This window comes from Mycteria americana, chromosome 2 (assembly GCF_035582795.1).
Source record: "Mycteria americana isolate JAX WOST 10 ecotype Jacksonville Zoo and Gardens chromosome 2, USCA_MyAme_1.0, whole genome shotgun sequence".
In the NCBI taxonomy this organism is placed as follows: domain Eukaryota; kingdom Metazoa; phylum Chordata; class Aves; order Ciconiiformes; family Ciconiidae; genus Mycteria; species Mycteria americana.
The window spans coordinates 113,319,063-113,338,826 of record NC_134366.1 but is presented as its reverse complement, the minus strand read 5'-3'; the positions used below and the strand labels follow the sequence as shown (position 1 = coordinate 113,338,826).

The window sequence follows — 19,764 nt, the reverse complement described above, 5'->3', positions numbered from 1 at the left end:
AAAAAAAAAAAAAAAATCCTATTTACTTAATGAAAGTTGGGATTCTGAGTTTCAGCTTTAAGCATGCTGCCTCTTCGCAGGCAGCCATATGTGTCTCTTACTTAGGATCATGTTGGTAGAGAGATCAGTGGTATATACTGAAAACCAGGAATCTAAAACAACATAACTTAGATACAATTTTATTTTAGCAGACTAATATTAAGATACAAAATACTAGGAGATTTTGCCCAATTGGAAAGCATCTATTTTCATAGACATTCAAAGAATGTCTATTTTCATAAAACATTTTTTTAATTGAAATTTAGGTGCATCAAATGTAGGGACCCATTTAATGCTGAGAATAAAAGATACAAGAAAACTGTAAAATGTGAGTAAGAAATGTGAAGAATTGTAATAAAAAATAATCCCCTTGGGTTTAAATTCTGTAGATATGAAATTTGAGAAAGACATTTCTCATTATATTTCCTTAGATACTACCTCTAGACTATGCAACTTTTAAGCGTTTTGGTTTTTTTTTTTCTTGCAGTAGTACCACATTAAAATCCACCAAGAATAAAGCAAAAGACACACAGAGTCATCTCTAGCTAATACTTAGTTCTGTCTGAGAGTAAAATTTTATGCAACAGAAAATCAAGTAGAACACATACCACAGTGTTATGATCTTGCAGATGAATTCAGTCAGAAGTTGTCTGCAATTGCTTTGAATCAGTTTCTTTGCCCTTCCAATGACATAAAATCCTGATGATTGTTTACTGTAATGGTAACAAGGACTCAGATCTTTGCAACACTAGTTTTAGAGTTTGGGGAAAAATGCTGTATTTCTTGGGCAATGGAAGCACAGAAAGAAATAATTATTCTTTCAGGGGGTTTGTTGTTATTTTGAAAGTGGCATATAGCACCGTGCAGGAAAGGTTTCCTAGACTCTTTGCAAAATCAGAAGAGGACAACACTAACACTGCCCTCCATGCTCAGCCAAAATGGGACAATGTTTTGTAAATCTAAGTCTTCAAAGCTGGAAATCTTGCTTTAGTCAGACATGTTTAGCCAAAGGGGAGCCAAAGGGAAGAAAGGGAGATTCCAAAGACTTCCTGGTCTACTAGTCATTGCCTGCTCCTACTAATTTCATGCAGAAGATATTCAGATGGCTGGAGTGAAAGTCATGTGGTCAAAGGCATAAGAGCAATGAAGCATATAGTGGCAATGGTGCATATTTTTTCTCCCATATATTGAAACTAGTCCTTATCACCTTGATTTTGTATAGGAAAATAATACTTTTAGAATTATTTACCTTATCTAAAAGTATTTCTGATCTTCAAGTGGCAAGATTTGTCAATAGTTCAAAGGTAAGACTGAACATTTAACATATTAAAAAAAAAAGCGTGAAATGAACCTTAGAATTTGGGTATGGATCCTCTTACTAGACTGTAACTTAAACACCTGACAATGGGAGAGAGACGTACTTCAGATTTACACAGAAGGTATTAAATTTCCCATGCATTTAAGAAAAGGCCCTATAACTTTTCCAAGAGGACTAAAAGTATTGTAGGAGTAGACTAAATCTGAAATACTATGAAGTTTTAAGCCAGACAAATGCTATTGCTGACTGCCAGTCATGGGGTAGCTGCATAAGTTGATGTGATAGCATCCTCTGTACATTATGTTACTGGTGACAGACCCTTTTTGGACACTTGACTGATGGTGTTTATGTCGTTCCCACTACAGACAAGCTGCCTGAGGTTATTTTATTTTCATGCCATTGTCATTTAATGTTTATAACTGTTGAAACAGGTATGGATTGACAATCCTAGGGAACTGTCTAATTCCCATGCCAGATTCTTGTAACTGGCCCATTAGTTTCAGACAAAATGTAAATGTTTCTTCTGTGTCCAGGCAGGTTTTCAAAATTATTACTTTGCACCTGAAAGAAAGTTTGAATTGAGAGTGAAACTTTGCTAGGGATAATTTTGAGTAATGATGCTTTATCAGCTCACTGTTGATCTGTTGGACATATTAATGCTTGATAAACATTTATGGTATAATGAGAGTCACTAGTCCCCAGCATGAAGTAGTATACACGATCTGTAAGGATACCTATAAATCTATCCTTAAGGACTAATTTATCTACCAAATAGCATTTTCTTCCTGGAATGGCATCATTCATTTCTGTAGGACTAATCACTGAGTAAAGTGATACTCACTTTTTTAAATAGCAGAAATTAGCCATTTACCTAAAAATAAAATAAAATAAATAAATTTAAAAAGTGTGTCCTATAACTACATTAGCACTAGTATTGAGCAAAGGAAATCACTTTCTTGTAGATTAACTATTTTTCTTCATTTCCCATACATTCTCCATTTTTAAAATAAGTCAAGTAAGTTCTGTGTCTGTATGAAAACTACTTTCTCAAGCAGCATTTCAGAAGGGAAACTTTGTTTCCTACTGCTTTAACTTTGGTTAGGGACTGCTAGTCAGCATTGCGGGGCATTTATTTTAGAGTGAAGGGTGCTCTTTCACTGCAATTTTACGCTGGAAAAGAGGAGCAATGTAGGTAAAAGTAGATATTATGTGCAACTAAAGTTTATTTTAGGGAAATAGTTTAATGGACAGCAACATCAATATGATAAATCTTTTAAAATACTGTTATTGCCTTCAGAAGCATTCACTTAACATTGTACGTGTTACTCAAGCTGACACTTTTAATCAGACTTGCAGAAATGAAGGGGAATTGCCAGGAAAATATCAGTTTTCATATACGTCGATAACTACAGGGACACACAGCTGGTTATTTGCAAACACAGGTATATGCAGAAATTAAAATCATCAAAACCCTGTCTATGATGTGTCTTGCAGCATCTCCAGATAAGTGTGGATGATTTTTGGCAGAAATATCAGTTTTAATTTTATTATAGCTAATAAATGTCTTTTGGCAATTGTTGTAATTAACTGTGCTATCTTCATGCCACCACAAGTTTAATATAGCAAATGATGGGGAAATAAGTTTATTTTGTGTAGTGCTTAGACTTTATCTTCCCTCAGTTAAAAAAGTGCATTAACAAAATATACCAATGGCTAAAGTTACAGAACAATATATGTTCATGTTCTGTAATTATTCATTGAGCTTGAATGCTGCATCATTCAATATTTCCTTAAGCAGAAAGTTTTATAATGCTCAAATTGTATAGAGAAAAGTGGGTATGTCATTAAACTGATGGTATATTTTAAAAGATGTGTACATTTAAATAGCTCAAAATAGTTAAATATTAATGGTCTTATGGTAGTAAAAGAAAAAAGTGACAATGTCAAAAAATTTTTGAGGAACGTGACTCCCCAAATTTTTTTTCAAACAATATTGTCATATTTCCTTTAAAATAATTTGTCACAGCCTGAATATAGAGCATTTTCAGTAAATTAATAAACTTCAACAGTATATGTCATTTTCCTTCATGACTTTTCCTTTGCCTTTTTGGTTCAGTGATTTAGACTTATGTAATAACAGGATGCTCTACGCCAGGTGAAAGATTCAAAAATCGCAGTTAAAGAAAAATATAAAAAAGTTTCCTTAACGGTAGTATTTGTTGAAATAAAGGAAAAAATCTGTATATGAGTCCCATATCTCATAAAATATCTTCAAATATAATTGGTCAATAAAAAATTAATTTTAGTAACCAAATTGCTTTCAGTTATAGCCCACTATCTTTGTTACAATCTAATTGAAAGCATGTTTTAATCTACATACAAATTTTCTGCTGTTTTACACTAAATAGAAATTCATTGCTTCCTAGCTATCATTTAACAAAAAAATTGCTTAATTCATGCATAGCCAATGTTAATCAGTAATACATGTTATTACACAAAATAAGCACTATCCTCCAAGGAAGGATAAGAAATAGCCACACTGCTTTGCTTTGTATGTGGGTTTGAGTGTGTGCGATGTGCTCTAGTAAAATTCCCCCAAGTAGTGGAGACACTATTAGAGAACATATTTTAAATATTTATAAAATAAAATTATGTTTGAAACATCAAAGGGTGATATATATCCTGATAAAGGATAGAGTTTTTTAAGGTATTATTGATTTTGATAAGAAATTATGTGCCTGCAAGTCAATAGTGTTATTTGCTAGTGAAAAAAAGGAAATTAAGTTGTTGCATATATTGTATGTAGCACAGTACAATAGCACATCAGTCCTGTGGGGATTCTATGATTTTTTTTTCCTATTAACTTCTACTTAAGGCTGGGTGATTTTTAGAAGAGATAAATAGGCACATGTGGCTTTTCTGCACCATTTTTCTTTCATGGTAGAGAATATTAGGTCTAAGTCCTACTGATCCAAACAGGAAAGATTCTCCTGTTTCATTCAGAGCAAGAATATTCAGTTGGGTTTGGACCTCTTATAGAAGTAGTTTAGAGGGCAGAAGAGTCAAACAATCTGTGCAGAAAATAAATAAAAATGTTTCAGAAATGAAGAAACTAACATTTTAGGTTTATACAGTTTGACATTAGGGAAAGCTCAAAAAGTAAATGAGGTTTTTGGATTTGCACAAGGACAGTTTTGCTATCCCCCTCTAATATTGCATACATGTTATTTCCAGCTTCAGTCCTTGGTCATGTCACTTTAAGTGGGCTGCATGAGAAGGGGAAGAGACAAACTTCCTCATCTTTGTTTTTAAACTTTAAGAGTTGCATATAAATTGAGCCATTTTTTTACAAATGCAATAATTTGCTGCTGCTAGTGATGGAAGGGATGTCCTGGAATGGAGGGCATTGCCTTGCAGAGTGGGAGATGGCGTTACTCAAGGAGACACAAGCTGACCTGAGCAGGAGTGGTCACCTCTTTGGGGCTTTATCTCAGGCTAGCGGCATTCGACTATGCTGGCGACTTCTTGTGGTGGGTGACGACTGGCTCCTGTAGGATTCTGCAAGGTGAGCACAGGAGGTAAATGTGGAAGAATGTGAAGTTATCGGGATTCAGAAGGTATCTGGTTTAGTCCACACACAAAATGCTTCCCAAGTTAGGAGTCTGAAAACAATCCCGCCTCTAGCCTTCGAGATCTAGAGGATCTCTAAGGACAGTGAAGTAGAATATATCTGTATATCTGTATCTCTGCCCCACCACCTTCTCCCTGTAGAATATGTTGTGTAGCATGAACTGTTTTAAACCATATGTAGCAGAAGAGCTCTTTCACTATTACAAACATATTTCTAAGACCATCTGCCAATATTATTTCATCATCAATATTATATCAACAAACCCACTTATCATCCTGTGATATTACCTTTTGGCAATACACAACTTCAGTGGCTGGAGTAGGTGTGGCACCAGTTTAATCACCTGGGAACTGAAGTAGAAATGACATATAACCTCAGGTATGACCTAGAAGCTCAGGTAAACTGTAGGAAAATATTGCCAATAACAAGGTGTGTGTTTTCAGATAACAAGTTTACAGATTTCTTCACAGTAATATTTCTTATACAATAAACAGTGCCTAATTAAGGTCTCCCGTCTCTCTGTATTTTATCTCACCTCATGACATTTGTATAGCAGCATTTTATAGTTGAATAACAGTAAAAATGAAAATGCAAGTATTTGGTTTTTATTTATAGCTGTGAAAGCATGCTTTACAATTTATCATTCAGTGCAAGAATTCAGTTATCTTAAAAGGAAACTAAATTTTTCAATGACAAGTACCAATTACGACTAAAAACTCAGCATTTACCACCAATAAATCTAATCTACATGCATTAAAGAGAAGAATTTTGCTGACAGTTTTTTATGGCTGGGTTCCACTGTAATATTTCATCTGTTTCAATATATGCATATAATCAAAATAAAGAAGTAACAGTGGTATCTCTGTTTTGTGACGTGATAGCTGTCATTCTTAAAGATTGCTACTGCGACTGATGTATTTATGTACTATAAATTATAATAAATAAATTTTTAAAATCATAAATAATATTGAATTTGATATCCAGAGGCACAAAGCATTCTATAGACCTTTTAGAAAAGAATGGTGAACTGCTTTATAGATGCACATGATGAAAGGAGAAATATGGCTTTGTCTTTGAAAGGTAATTCACCTGCTTCTAAAGAAGATTTCACATGTCTGTCAAGGAAAATGTTGAAGGCAATGCCTTGCAAGTAAGCAATAGCTATCAGGATGCATTAGGTAAAACTAATTTGCACAGTACCCTCGTACCCTTGACCTTCCAAACACATTTGTAGATACTGTTGAAGCTTCTGACAGCAGACACAAATCCTCACAGTTCTGTGGGAAGATACTTCAGTTCTGCATTGAAACTACATTTTCTGTAGTATTAAGTCGATCATTTTTGTAAGATACAAATTTTGAGTTATACAGCAATACAATGCATGTTGTAGCCTACACTTTGCAAAATATAGCCATGACCTTATAATGCTCACAGTAAGATAAGTTTCTTCTGTGTGGCAGTTGGAGAATGGTCTGATCGTCGATGTCTGGCAGTGAAGCAGCAGCAGCTTAAATTAAACTGCCAGAGTCAAACACCTTGAAAGGCAGTTTCTGGATTCAAACTTTCAAGATCTAGATGTTCTTGTAATAGAGAGAAGCAAGTGGACTGAGGAGATGAAAACGAAGACGCTCACAAGAAACAGCTTCTTAGAACAATGCTTTTGTTTGTTTGTTTGTTTGTTTCCCCAAAAATCTTCTGGAAATGTGGTGTGAGAATACATATAAATAGAACTTGTTGCTTTTACATAAGAGTCCTGTTTTGAATATATATTGATGCTAAGCTGGATTTATGGAAATGCCAATATGTTTTCCTTTCTCCTTAGATGTTTGTAAAATTAGAAAGGTTAGTTTAGTGTTTGTTTACCATCATCTCATTCTACATTTCCACAATGTACCCCTTCTGGGTGCAGGCACAATGAAATGAAGTAATAAAACGCAGATTTTGTGAAATAACATAAAATGTTATATCCTGACCACACTCCGGGAAAAATTACAGGCATTATATAGAGCTATGCATTCTGTCAGCATATATATTGTTCTGCGATATGGTTTAGGCAGAAAAGAAATTGTGAGAGGGAAGGGAAGGAAACATGGGAGCACGGGACTAGATTTGCACTGTCACCTTTGTGCTACCAGCCTTTCTGCACTGATTCCCCCGAGTTTATCTGTAGCTGGAAGCAGATGTTGGGCAACTCAGTGGAAACCCTCCCTGGGGGGGGCTTGGCTTAACCATATGCTGGTGCGCTGCCCCCCACACCCCCTCTGCGTGCTGCCAGAATATGGCAGCATGTCTTGTGGTCCACTTTTATCATCCCCCTGGCATGAAGCCTTCTCCATGGGAAGGTATGATTTATAAGGCATGGCTGTGGTTCAACAGACCTCACGAATATCCAAGGAAGTGGCAAAGGCTGAAGGAGAGGAAGAGAAAAAAGGAGGGAAATTTCTTCATGCATGAGCAGAAGATGAATTTTGGAGGTAGACTTTTAAACAAATTCATATTACTCCTTTTAAAAGCCCTAAGTTTTTATTGCTGTCCAGAGATAGACCTGTTCTCTCCTTATTTCCATCAAGGAGGCTGTATCTGTAGAAATGTTAAGGAACAGTACACTGTTATCTCAATATTTTCTTCTCACATACAAAGTTAAATGTCATTTGGATTTTACTGACAGAAAGTTCTGTCTCTTACCACCAGAAGCTGAGGATGTTATGAGAAGACCAACTTTGGGGATCTGTGTCTTGAGACAAAGACTGCAAAAAGTCAGGAAGGGTCCCTTAACCCCTTATGCTTACAGCGCTCTGAAGAAGCCCCCCAAATTGTTTGTGTCCCTGTGCAAAAAACACATTTGGCTCTCAAAAATCCCAAAACAATTTGAGCTATCATTGAGCTGTCCGCCTGGGAACTCCGTCAGCTGATAGCCAGGATAACTCAGGAACAATATGTTCCTGGATTATTCAGGGCCCTGAACAAAGGAGGGTAGCCAAAGGTTCTCAGCTGGAATTGCATGCCTGTCTCCCTTTCTTGCCCAGCAAATGTTTCTGTCACTTGAGATCCGTACCTAACCAGACAAGGATTTGAGGACTGTACCAATTAGGCACGGAAAGATTTTTCATGGATATAAATTTTCACAAATTACAATAAGCCATCATCACCAGATGCCTCAGGGCTTGCATGCAGTATTTTTCTATCTCTCCGAATTTTAGCACTACATTGGAGAGATTGTCACAAAAGTATTTTCCAGATGTCCCCAAAAATAGGAATGAAAAAACTGTGACAGTTTAGTAGAGGCATTTCTAGATGACTGGAGTCACCCACTCCTAAAGATGATCAGGTATAGACTGACCATGACAATGGATGCTCAGCGCATGCCTGGTGCCAAGCCTGCTCTCCAGAAAGTTTCCCTTGGGTGAAGCTTATCCTGTAATAAAAGACAGTCAGCCTAGTTGCATGATTTTTATTAGTTGTGGTTTCACACTGTGTGAACGCCAACTTGAGATGTTGTTTGTTTGACCAATGCCAGAGATTTCATGATGTTAAGTTTGGGAAGTGGATAGGATGAGGCTGGGTGTGGAGGGGGGCTGTTGCGGTGTCTCGGGGGGTTACGCCTTGGTAGACTGGCAGATAGGGAGCTCTCAGATGTACGTCAATGGGATGCAATGGAGGACTCAGAAAGGACTAGAGGGTTTCGAATTTTCATACAAATGTTCCAACTAATGCCCAAATTGCTCTGAGACCAAAAGAAGTTGAACAGAACTGAAGAAATTAATTATTCAGACTAACTTGACAGGCATAACCATTCAGTACAGCAGAGAAGAAAGTTTCGCATTTGAAGACCTTTTTATTACTTTTTTTCCTTTGCCCCTAGAAAAATACTCTAGAACCTTTAGAAACAGAAAGTGCTTTAATAGTTCAGATTCACCTAAAGAGCAGTAAATAATATTTCGGGTATTATATCTAATGTTTTTCTAAATTGCATTTTTTCTTTCAAGAAGGCCTACTAGAAATATACTGCCTTGAAAACTCACTACTCCTTTCTCTTTTTTGTTAACTCCACCTCCTATCCCCAAATTTGAAAATGGAAGATGCAGTTCTAATAGTGTAAACCCTTTTAGAAGTTCATAAATCAAGGCAAAGAAATTCATGTGGAACTTTATGCTAATAACTCATGTTTCAACACAAGCATATTGTCATAAAGCTGGTCAGTAAGAAGGTATTGATTTAACTTCACACTTTTTTGAGTAAAATGTTGACATGAACATTTTTTTTCCTTTTTTTTCCAGAACTAGAGGCAGAGGAATGGTGCAAACATCTTTGCATGGAGTGTCTAGGAACCAGGCTCAATGATATAAGTCTTGGGGAACCAGATTTGCTTGCTGCTGGAGTCCAGAGAGAACAAAATGGTAAGTAACTTTGTAATTGCTCCTAGATCAGTTCTTAGGTGATGTGCCATGTTACCTTTGCTTGTGTTTGTTGTTGTGAGGATTTTTACTATTAGCTAGAAGCATATCATTAATAACTAAATGTTTGGATGTGGTTTTGAGCCTTAATCCTATTTTTCCTACAAATAAAGATAATTAAATTAGCACATATAGCACATATAGAGTGACTTCATGTCTTCATTGCATTCACATTTTCCTGTCATGGGAAATGATGACTATGACCTTTCTGGTTCTGGAAACAATAGCCTCTGTGCAGAGGAATAAAACAGCAGCTGTTGTTCCACGCCTTTAAAAGACAGCGATGAACATATCACCACCACTTTGGACTGCAAAACACATATTTGCTTTAAACTCATACCTGTCTTCAGTAATGAAGTCAAGGTCATCTAAGTGTTGTCAAATACAGGTGAAAAGGGCAATGACAGATGCTAGTCAGCACTAAGCCTGAGCTTGTAGGTCTTCATCTAAAGGCTATTTGGAACAGAATTTTAGATTAGACACGTGCACAGGAAGGATGTTAGTGGATGGAATACACAACAACAAAAGAAAATCTGTGATTATGCTGTCATTTAATTCCTATTAATGAACATGAGGGCAACACAAAATGTGCTCATTTATTCCTTCCTAAATTACAGCTCTCAATGATTATTACTGTCTTGATGCTTTTATAAGATCCAATAGCTTTTAACAAAGTAATAAAACAAACTGCCTCAATGGTCATAAAATATCAAGCCAACTATTATTATAAACAAAATTATATAATTAAATTATAGAATGAATAGCACTATATTGATTATATTGTATTAATTTCATAGAAGAGTCCAGACATCTCTGAACCTAATAACATAAAATATACAGAAATCTTTAAGAAATTTTGTTCAAAAATCAGACATGTTCAAGTGCAATTTAAAAGAAGTTCAAATGTTTGTGAAGTTGTTTGCCTGCTATGACACACAGGATTTAATTTGTAGTCTCAAACTACTTAACAAAGGGAGAGACACTAATGTTGTAGGAAAGTCATAATGATCAGACACCACTCAAAGCATCCTGTCTGCTATATGCTCATAAGGCTATAGGTATAAAACTTATATGCATGCTCTTGAAGAGAGAACTATGTGAGCAGGTGGAGCTCCTTCACAAATGTGAAAGGGAATAAATCTTGTCAAAAGGCTGTGATGTAAGCAGAAAAATAGCTTGAAATTCCTCAAGCTCTTTCTGCAGTGAATTCATGTACTGTCCAGCAGCTTTCGGACATAGATGGCAAATGTTACATTTCATCTTGTTCTTGAAAGAGATCCAGTTACGTACACATAACCTCCAGAAGACACAGATTAATTCTGTTGTGTGAACTAGTCTTGATTCAGTTGCCTTAATCTAGAAATTAATTGCAGTGCTACCAACCAGCATATATGAACATAATTAGTATCTTTACTGTTCTAAGTAAATAAATGAAAGGAAAGAAAGAGGCAAAGCATATTTGTGTTGTACAAGTCACATGAATAAGAATGCATGGAGGGTATCATTAGCCAGATTCTTTTAAACCAAGTGGCTGAATATGTATAATCTAATATTTGACGAGCATGGTCTGCTAAATCATTAGTTACAGTATCTCAGACAAGTAATTCTGATACCTATCCATTTCCTACCCTCATCCCCTTGATGCACAACTCTGCATTTTAATAAGCATGTTTGAAATTCAAAGTTGTCTTGTTCAGAAGCAAAGCAAATTCTGTTTTGGAGGTCTTTTAAGCAACTTGGAAGGAGGGAAAAGTACAGAGATTCTTACTATTGGTATGAAATCTAGCATTTTGTTCATTTAGCTGTGCTGTAAGAACCTGCAGTTGCACTCAAATTTCTTTAGCAGATTCCTTCAGTAAAATCAGTTGAGTGGAACCATGACTTCCGTTTTTACTAGTTATGCTATTCTGCAAATTTGGCAGTGTCATTCCCCACATGACAGTTTTATGGAAAAGGTGTCTAATTGGAGGGTGGAATCGTTTGGTGAGTTCTGATAAAAAAATGCAAATTTTAAATTTATTTTCTTGCACATTTTCCACGTATTTTAGCTTTTAAAGGCATGCTATCAAAAATTGTAGTTCAAAAGATACCTAAAAACCTTTAAGAAATCTACTGAGCTTTTATTGACCTGAAACTGAAAGGTCAAAGTTAATTTCCCAATTTGAAATTCATGAAAAGTGACTATATGTATGAAATGTCTAAAATCTTGCTCCTTGTGAAAATGGCAGCTGTGTCACTCTCGGGGTCATTTTATTTTTTTTGTGTTAAATAAAAGGTGTACACTGTTATAGTACCTTTGAATGTCATTTCAAAACATATTGCAAGTATGTCAACTTCATAGAATTCCTCTTGAGTTAGTCGATGTATTAATATTTACTTGAAAAAGAGATGTGAGAATACAGTTTTGTAAAACCTGTCATAGCATCGTAAAGCCTCAGCATCTCGTTTCATGCAGGTTCTCTTGCCTGAACCATATGAGGACATTCTTTCAGGTCACTGAAGAAAATATGTCTCTTAGTGTCTAAGCAAGACCACAGATTGCATTTTCATTAAGACTACAGTGCCATTGGTTCTTCAGTTTTAGATATTTTTTTTTTTTACACTTTAAGGGTTAAAAGCAATTGAATAATGGTGTTATACTGTTGATATCTCTATGATGTGACAGGGTGTTAATACCATTAATCCCAAAAGAACAAGTGTATTAACCATTAATCCCATCTCATTCCACTGTCTTTTTTCAAATGGTTACTTTGCCCTAAAGATTTTCTGAAATGTTTAAAATTTGATAAAGATACTTCTTTGATCATAAAAGAACTAACCTAATACGGGGTTTTTTTCATGAGCTGCTTTACATTTTCCTAGCAATAATATTTTTAATATGCTATGTTCTTCATCTGTCCAACTACTTGCCCATTCCTGTCCTTAAAGGATATTTCCATGATGTATGTCATGTACTTGTAAGGGTATTCACTGAAGGGATCAGGTAAATTGGCTATCTCTTGAAAAAACAGTAAGTTTTCTGTTGTGTAGATTTGTGTTTTAGTCCCTGTGTATGACCGCTGTAGCCAGTACCTTCAGTTTGCAACATTTGTAATAATTTTCTTAATTGTTATTGTATATGCCATAAAAATTGCTACGTGCTATTTATATTTTTTATAACCAAGGATGCACATTTCAGAAATACTTGGCAAGGAAAATATGTATGTTTTCTATGATTTGTCTATATCTCTTTTTGTTACATCTGAGCCTGTTTATCCTCCCTCTCTCACTCTTGTGGTTCTCTTGAGATGAGCTTTCAATTTCAGAAGGGACGACACCTGATTCTCTGTGACACAAATGCAACAATATGATTTGCAAAACAGTTTGTTCCAAAGGCTGGCAAAATCACTGTATGGTGTGGAAATGTCATGGCTAAAAGACCATACATTCATAAGGCATTTCTGTCATATGAGGATAAAAATATATGGTAGTGCAGCGATCTGAAAGAGATGTTCTTTTATAGTTCTGAGTTGTTCAGTAAGTGGTAGCGAGATCTATTTTATTGTAGTTGCACTGTTGCTTGACCCTCCAACATCATGCAATTCTGCAGTGATGATAGACTGGTTGAAAGAGCCAAACTATAGATCTGCCCTGCTTATAGCAGAGACCTTTAGTTATTGTGTCCTGTAGGAAGAATAGAGAAGACATCTAAGCAATTCTTGTGCAAAGCACACCAGTAACAGAAAGCATCTCACTGGATTTCATCTCTGTTATTACTTTCAAGAAGTAAAGAAGTATTACCGCAAGTCTTACTGTGTAAACTCCTCCGCGGAAAATGACCCTTAGGTGGTTTTCTTTTTACATTTAAGGCTCACAACTAATGACTGCTTAGTTTGCAACGATACACAGATTCCAATAAAAATGAGATTTGAAATGAAGCTTCTGTTACTCTCCAACCATTTTACCTTCTCTCTCCTGCAAATCTAAGTGATTTGCATGTGTTCCTCAGCCCTATAGCAGCAACCCGGTTTCTGTTTACATTTCTTTTCACACCAAATACAGTCTTTTACTGTTTATGAATGTCCATTTAGATTATTTGATAAAGAATGAAAATATACTATTAAATCAAAAGCAGTAAAGGCTACATGATCCTATTCAGATAACGAATTTAATGTAATGGCAGTGGAGCTGTATATACAATGATAATACAAATCATAATACACAATTATAACTCCAGGAAAGAAAATCTGGACTTAGGTGGATCTGATAACACTGTTGACAAGTAGTCTTCTAAGCAATATCCTCTGATACTTACACACACATTTCATATTCCTTAGGTTTCTCAAGGTGCTGCTAGGGAAAGAAATTGTGAATGTAGACTGCTGTCTTCATTTGGAAGAACTGGAAGCTTCCTTTCCAGTTCTCAATGCATTTGGAAGCATTTGTAATACACCCCAAAAAATAACAACAAAAACAAATCTATTTTTTTAAATATTTTTACCTGCCTGGCTGTCATCATATCTAGAATTTGCCCATGCTCATGATTTTTTTCAAAATATCACTGTTTCCAATGTGTCACTGTATTTTCATTCTTTATAAAAGGAAGTAATTAGAAAGAAGTCATCCAAATGGACAGTGTACAACGACAGACTATGTTTACTGTGAAAAAGAAAACAGAATATTCAAGACAATATTGGTTAAAAAAGCATTACATGTAGACAGTGCCACTAAATTCAGTCTTTAAGAGCAGGTGCTTCCCTTTGATGAAGACTCTTTTCCTACCTATTTTGAAGACTAAAAAATAACACTAAAATAGCTGAATACTTGTACTAAATCTTATTCTATTAAAATTTACCTGTAAACCTGATGTAAACAGTGCAGAAAATAGGCGAATGTAAAAATGCAAATTTTTAAACTGAAGAAAAGGCCTGATCCATCTTTTGCTACTGTAGCTCATTTATTGTTAGGTGTCATGCCTGTGATGTCAATATGATGCTTTTCTATTATGTGTTATTGGTGCTTTGGCCTTTTTTTTTTAATGCATTATGAAGCTAATTTTGATTTTAGAAGTCTGGAAAAGTTTGAAAGACAATTTATTTTTTTACTTTTACTCCCTGCCTAATATTTAAATTGATATCTCATAAAATTACTTCCTTTGTAAAGTTTTTCCTCTTTTTCATAACATTTGTTTTACCTTTCTTTTTTGTTTAAAAAAATTCCACAGTACAGCAGTCTGGCTTCCTGGGTTTTAATTGCAAGAAACTCATTAATTTCTGTTAGTAAATATGCAGCTTTTCATAGTGAACAATGTCTTTGAATCCTCAGAAGAGGATTATGAGTTATTTCTTTATGCTACATATTGAGATTACAAACTACAGCCAAAGCATAGAGACTTTGTAATTACGTGCACAGAGCTGACCTGTTTTAGGGCATTTTCTAGGGTCTGTAGAATCTCTGTTTATGATTTACTAGATAAAAGCATTTTGCATGTTTTTTATTCATCTTCTGTTATCCTTAATCCATTTTTATACTTTGTTTTGTTTTGGGGTTTTGTTTTGGTTTTGTTTTGTTTGTTTTTTTTTTTAATAAACCAAACATAGCCAGCTTTATTCAGAAAAGAAAGGTGTTTACAGTTTTAATGGCTGGTTAATCCAGTGAGATTTCAGATTCTTCTCTACCTTACTACTTATCAGTGAAAATTTAAAAGAATGTATTTATGGTAGCCTTTATATTTTCATTGAGGTGTTAATAAACATTTCCATACATTTTTACCAGAAGCAAAGCGGAATAATTATAAGCAAAGGAATAAAGTTAATTCTGGAATCCTGGTTCCTCATTGTGCAAGGCATCAGAGAATCGTTCTAATAGACCTGACATACCAATGAACACAAAATGCTGTGACTTTGAGACTTAAAGCTCTCTTTCCACTTGAAAATTAGCCACAGACGGTCAGCAGCAGAAGTCTCATAGATGGAGAAGGAGTTTCTTCCAGATAGAAACTGAACGTTTGCTTTTAATGCCTCTTCTTATATAGACTCCACCAACCTGACTGCCTCCTTCCATAAGTAGTTTTTCCCTCTTATTAAAGCTGAAATGGAACAAAACATCTGGATTGCAAGATTGCAATGTCATCTGGTCAGTTTTCCAACTGGGATGATTTAGGCAAAGGAATCCAGTGATAAAATGGCAGAATCAGGATCCTCGGGCCTCTCATTTTGCTTCTGCAGTACAGCTGGACTTTGAGCTGAAAGGCTGAGAGTATTTCAGAGTTGCTGCCAAGTCTCCGTCTCAGTCAATATGCTCATTTTAACAAAGACTCTTATGATCCTGTGCTCTGGGAAACGTTGTTAAAAGTCATATTCTTGCCAAAGCCCAAATGCTAAACACCTTTACATGCACAAAGTGTATGATGAAGCATTGCTCTGCTTGTTCAAGGAGATGGGAAAGAGCAGTTACATTGAAAAGAGTGAAATAATAAGTTGCCGTGGTTTAGCCCCAGCCGGCAACTAAGCACCACCCAACCGCTTCCTCACTCCCACCCAGTGGGATGGGGGAGAGAATCAGAAGAGTAAAAGTGAGAAAACTCGTGGGTTGAGATAAAGACAGTTTAATAAGTAAAGCAAAAGCCACGCACGCAAGCAAAGCAAAGCAAGGAATTCATTCACTACTTCCCATGGGCAGGCAGGTGTTCAGCCATCCCCAGGAAAGCAGGGCTCCATCACGCGTAACCATTACTTGGGAAGACAAACGCCATCACTCTGAACGTTCCCCCCTTCCTTCTTCTTCCCCAGCTTTATATATGGAGCATGACATCGTATGGTATGGAATAGCCCTTTGGTCAGTCTGGATCAACTATCCTGGCCGTGTCCCCTCCCAACTTCTTGTGCACCTGGCAGAGCATGGGAAGCTGAAAAGTCCTTGACTAGTGCAGCAACAACGAAAACACCTCTGTATTATCAACACTGTTTTCAGCACAAATCCAAAACATAGCCCCATACCAGCCACTATAAAGAAAATTAAGTCTATCTCAGCTGAAACCAAGACAGAAGTGTAGCCATATATTGGCATTTTTTTCTCATCCTGACTCCCCCACTCCCTGAACTTTGGTCTCACCAATTTTAGAGGAGGATGGAGGAGGATTGGGATGCTGGATACTGAGGAATTGCACCTGCTCAGTCTCAGCCTTGTCTTATCCCACAGGGTAGCATCTACTTGTTTGGCTTCTTCCATCACCCTATTTTCTGGGCCCCTCATTAACTTCTATTTACTTAATCTTGCTACCCAATGAACTGTTATTATCTCATCCCACTCATATGCAGATGGTGACTGACCCACAGAGAAGCTAAATATCCTATTCAGTGTGATTCAGAAGATCTGATGACAGAATTCAGCTGGGATTCCCAAATCTAGCCTATGAATGTTTGTTCTTGCCTGGATGAGTTTAAGGGCAAAACTTGCCTCTAAAAACTGAATGATTGTATTACCATTACCTAGATACCTGTTCAAATATTTTCTGAAATGGAAAAATTGGACCCTGTGTTTTAATTCCTAAAATCATTTAATAGTATCCACACCTTTCCATGTCCTCAATTTCCCACTGCTTGAAAGTATTAGTAAGTTTTTGTTTCAAATGCAAATATATCCATCCCCAATCTTCTCCAACACATATGTTTGTACACTTGCTTCTCTTGCCAATTCGAGTAAGTTGCAAGAGTGCTACGTTTTGCCCTGCAGCTGATGTTGAGTTTAATCAGACATACTTTCTTTAATCCATGACACCTCACCTTAGAGACTGGCCTCCCATGCAAAGTCAGCAAATGTCTCCTGACAGTTTGAGGATACCATATGTCCTGAATACCCTTCATGCAATAATATCCTCAAACACTTCAGAGAAGTTGAGCATTTCATGAGTATCCTGGTAACTTCTAAAACAAGTTGAAATATTCTGTGCCTTCAACACAACAGTTTAATGTTTACTTCAGAAAATAATTGCACCTTTCTATTTTCTCTGCTGTCTGAGGTGCTCTGTCAGTGAAGACAGGGAAAGGGAAAGATTTAAATTCTCATATAGTAGCCCCATTCCCTGGTAGACACATTGTGTGATTTCATGTAATGTAAAGGGGAGGCCAAGAGAGCCAGCTGGTATCTTGGTCATCTGTATCTTTCTTTCAAATCGAGGAGGTAACTAACAGGAAATAACAGCATGGCAATGCAAAACTAGAGTCTAATATATGATAAAAGCACACCTGCATAGCTCCTGGGCTTTGCATGACCACTTTTGCATGACCATCACAACGATACTGAAAAAGGGTGTATATATATATTTAAGAAAATATAATTCCATTGCAAAGTGTAAGTTACCTTGTTCTCCACCATTCCCTTCCCAATGCAGTCATTGACCCATACTCCCATGTAAGTCTTTCCATTTACTTCAGTAGGGGTTAAGTTACACCTGTGCCCAATGCAATCCTCTGAGGGTTAGGGGAAATTCTTTTCAATGGTCTCAGCAGCATCTGCTAATCTATTTGTGCTGTGTGTCAGAAGACTTTTACAAAACATTAGGAGTTTCACACTTGGGACCTTAGTCATAAAATGAAACTTTTAGGGCTAACACCCATTAGTGTGATTAATGAGAACTAGAGCCTGAGAGAAGAGGTTGAATGGCTATGAGACTGAATGAATCAATTGGGGAGTCATTAATAGGACAAAATTAAATTGACTGAAGCAGAATAACATCAGGGATGACAAGTTTACTTATAGCTATGCAGGACAGCAATTCTTACTGCTCACGCAGCAGTTCCCTGCTTCCATTAATTCCTCAGCAAAATTTTGCCACGTTATTGACACACACACACACACATACTCACACACATACTTATAACATATTTTATATTAATTGACTTATTTGCAATATTTTCACTGATTTGTCAGAAAAGTGTATATATATCAAATGTTTAAAAAATTGAGACATAATGTCTGTGATAGTGAATGTCAAACACAATAGGAAGCTGCATCTAATTTTGCCTGTTATGATAAATTTCTCTCACTTTATGCCTCTTCTAATTACTTTAAATTCCTTCCTAGTTTTTATGAGGACACCATGAGAAAATTCAGTGCAAATGGTGGATTAAAAATGTTCCACACCAAAATGTCATTCATTTATTAAGTAATTGGAGACAATTTTCCTACCAGGTGTCCCTTTAAAGTACATTTTCCCAGTACTGTGTATTGAATGAGCATTGCTCATGTTCATACTTTAAATTGTTCTTTCTTTTTTTGTCAACACTCTTCAGTGCAGTAGCATTGACATTTTGCATTTCTATCCTATTTAAAAAATGAAAGGAAATTGTGAAAGTTGTGAATCAGCTGCACTCTCCCATATTATGCTATTAAGCCCTAAGATTTCAGTGCCTTTAGAGTTAAAATACAGACTAGTACTTCCAACTGTACAACCTGAAATTAACTGAGTTTTCAATTCTTCGTAGAAGCAACCCATAGAAACATTAGTTATTCTTCAAAGAAAATTGCATTTTTATTTAAAATTCTCTTGCTATTACTGTGGTTTACTTCCTTCTGTCTGAGCTAATGGTGTTTTACATCATCTTGGTTTTTTCCTTTTTTCCATTTTTTTTTAAGGATAGTTTACTTATTAAATCACATGCCATTCAGGCACTTCAGAAAATTGTTAATGCCCTTGACCTCTTACTGCAATGAGTGCACTCTGCAGTGGAAGTGCAGCTGATTGCAATTGCTGTCATGACCATAATAATATATCGTGTTAAATCAGATTTTTCAAGAAAGCAACAGATGATTAAAAATGTTAATTAGACAAATGATAATGAGTCAGGCAAATAAATAGAAACTGAACAGAAAGAACATAATTATTAACAAGATTCAATAAGTAAACCTGGGTTTGCAATTTCAAGGACAGTTTTTCTAAGGGGCAATGGTTGCACATACATGTTTTGCCAAGATATCTATAGTTCTATTCTTTGAGAGTGGAGTCCCTGTCAGAATTCAAGTCATTGTGAATTTTGATTTGAAAAGAGTCATGGACGTTAATGTGAGGATAAAGGACTTCAGTTAAGTTGCTGGGGACATATGTCAAAGAGGACTATGCAGATCATCTATGAAAGATGTTTCAGTCTGCTGCATTATTTATAATGAAAATGAAATTAAGAAGATTCTCCTCTTATTCCTATCATGTACACTAGCAAGGCTTCTTTGACATCAGTGGATCCTCACCTCTGTTCAAGACTAGAAATTTGGCCTTGATTGCTGAACCATCAATAACAAAAGACTTTATTTTTTTTTTTTCCCAGTATAAAATCTTACTTTAACTG

The 19,764-nt window shown here is 36.0% G+C and overlaps 1 protein-coding gene across 1 annotated transcript in view; it reads left to right on the top strand.

Moving 5' to 3' along the window:
* The window catches only part of DOK6 (docking protein 6), a 264,406-nt gene that overhangs the window by 147,554 nt on the left and 97,088 nt on the right, over positions 1-19,764 (top strand). Inside the window, exon 4 of the mRNA XM_075494295.1 lies at positions 9,266-9,385. Coding sequence (XP_075350410.1) covers positions 9,266-9,385 — 120 coding nt within the window. The remainder of the gene's footprint in view (positions 1-9,265; positions 9,386-19,764) is intronic.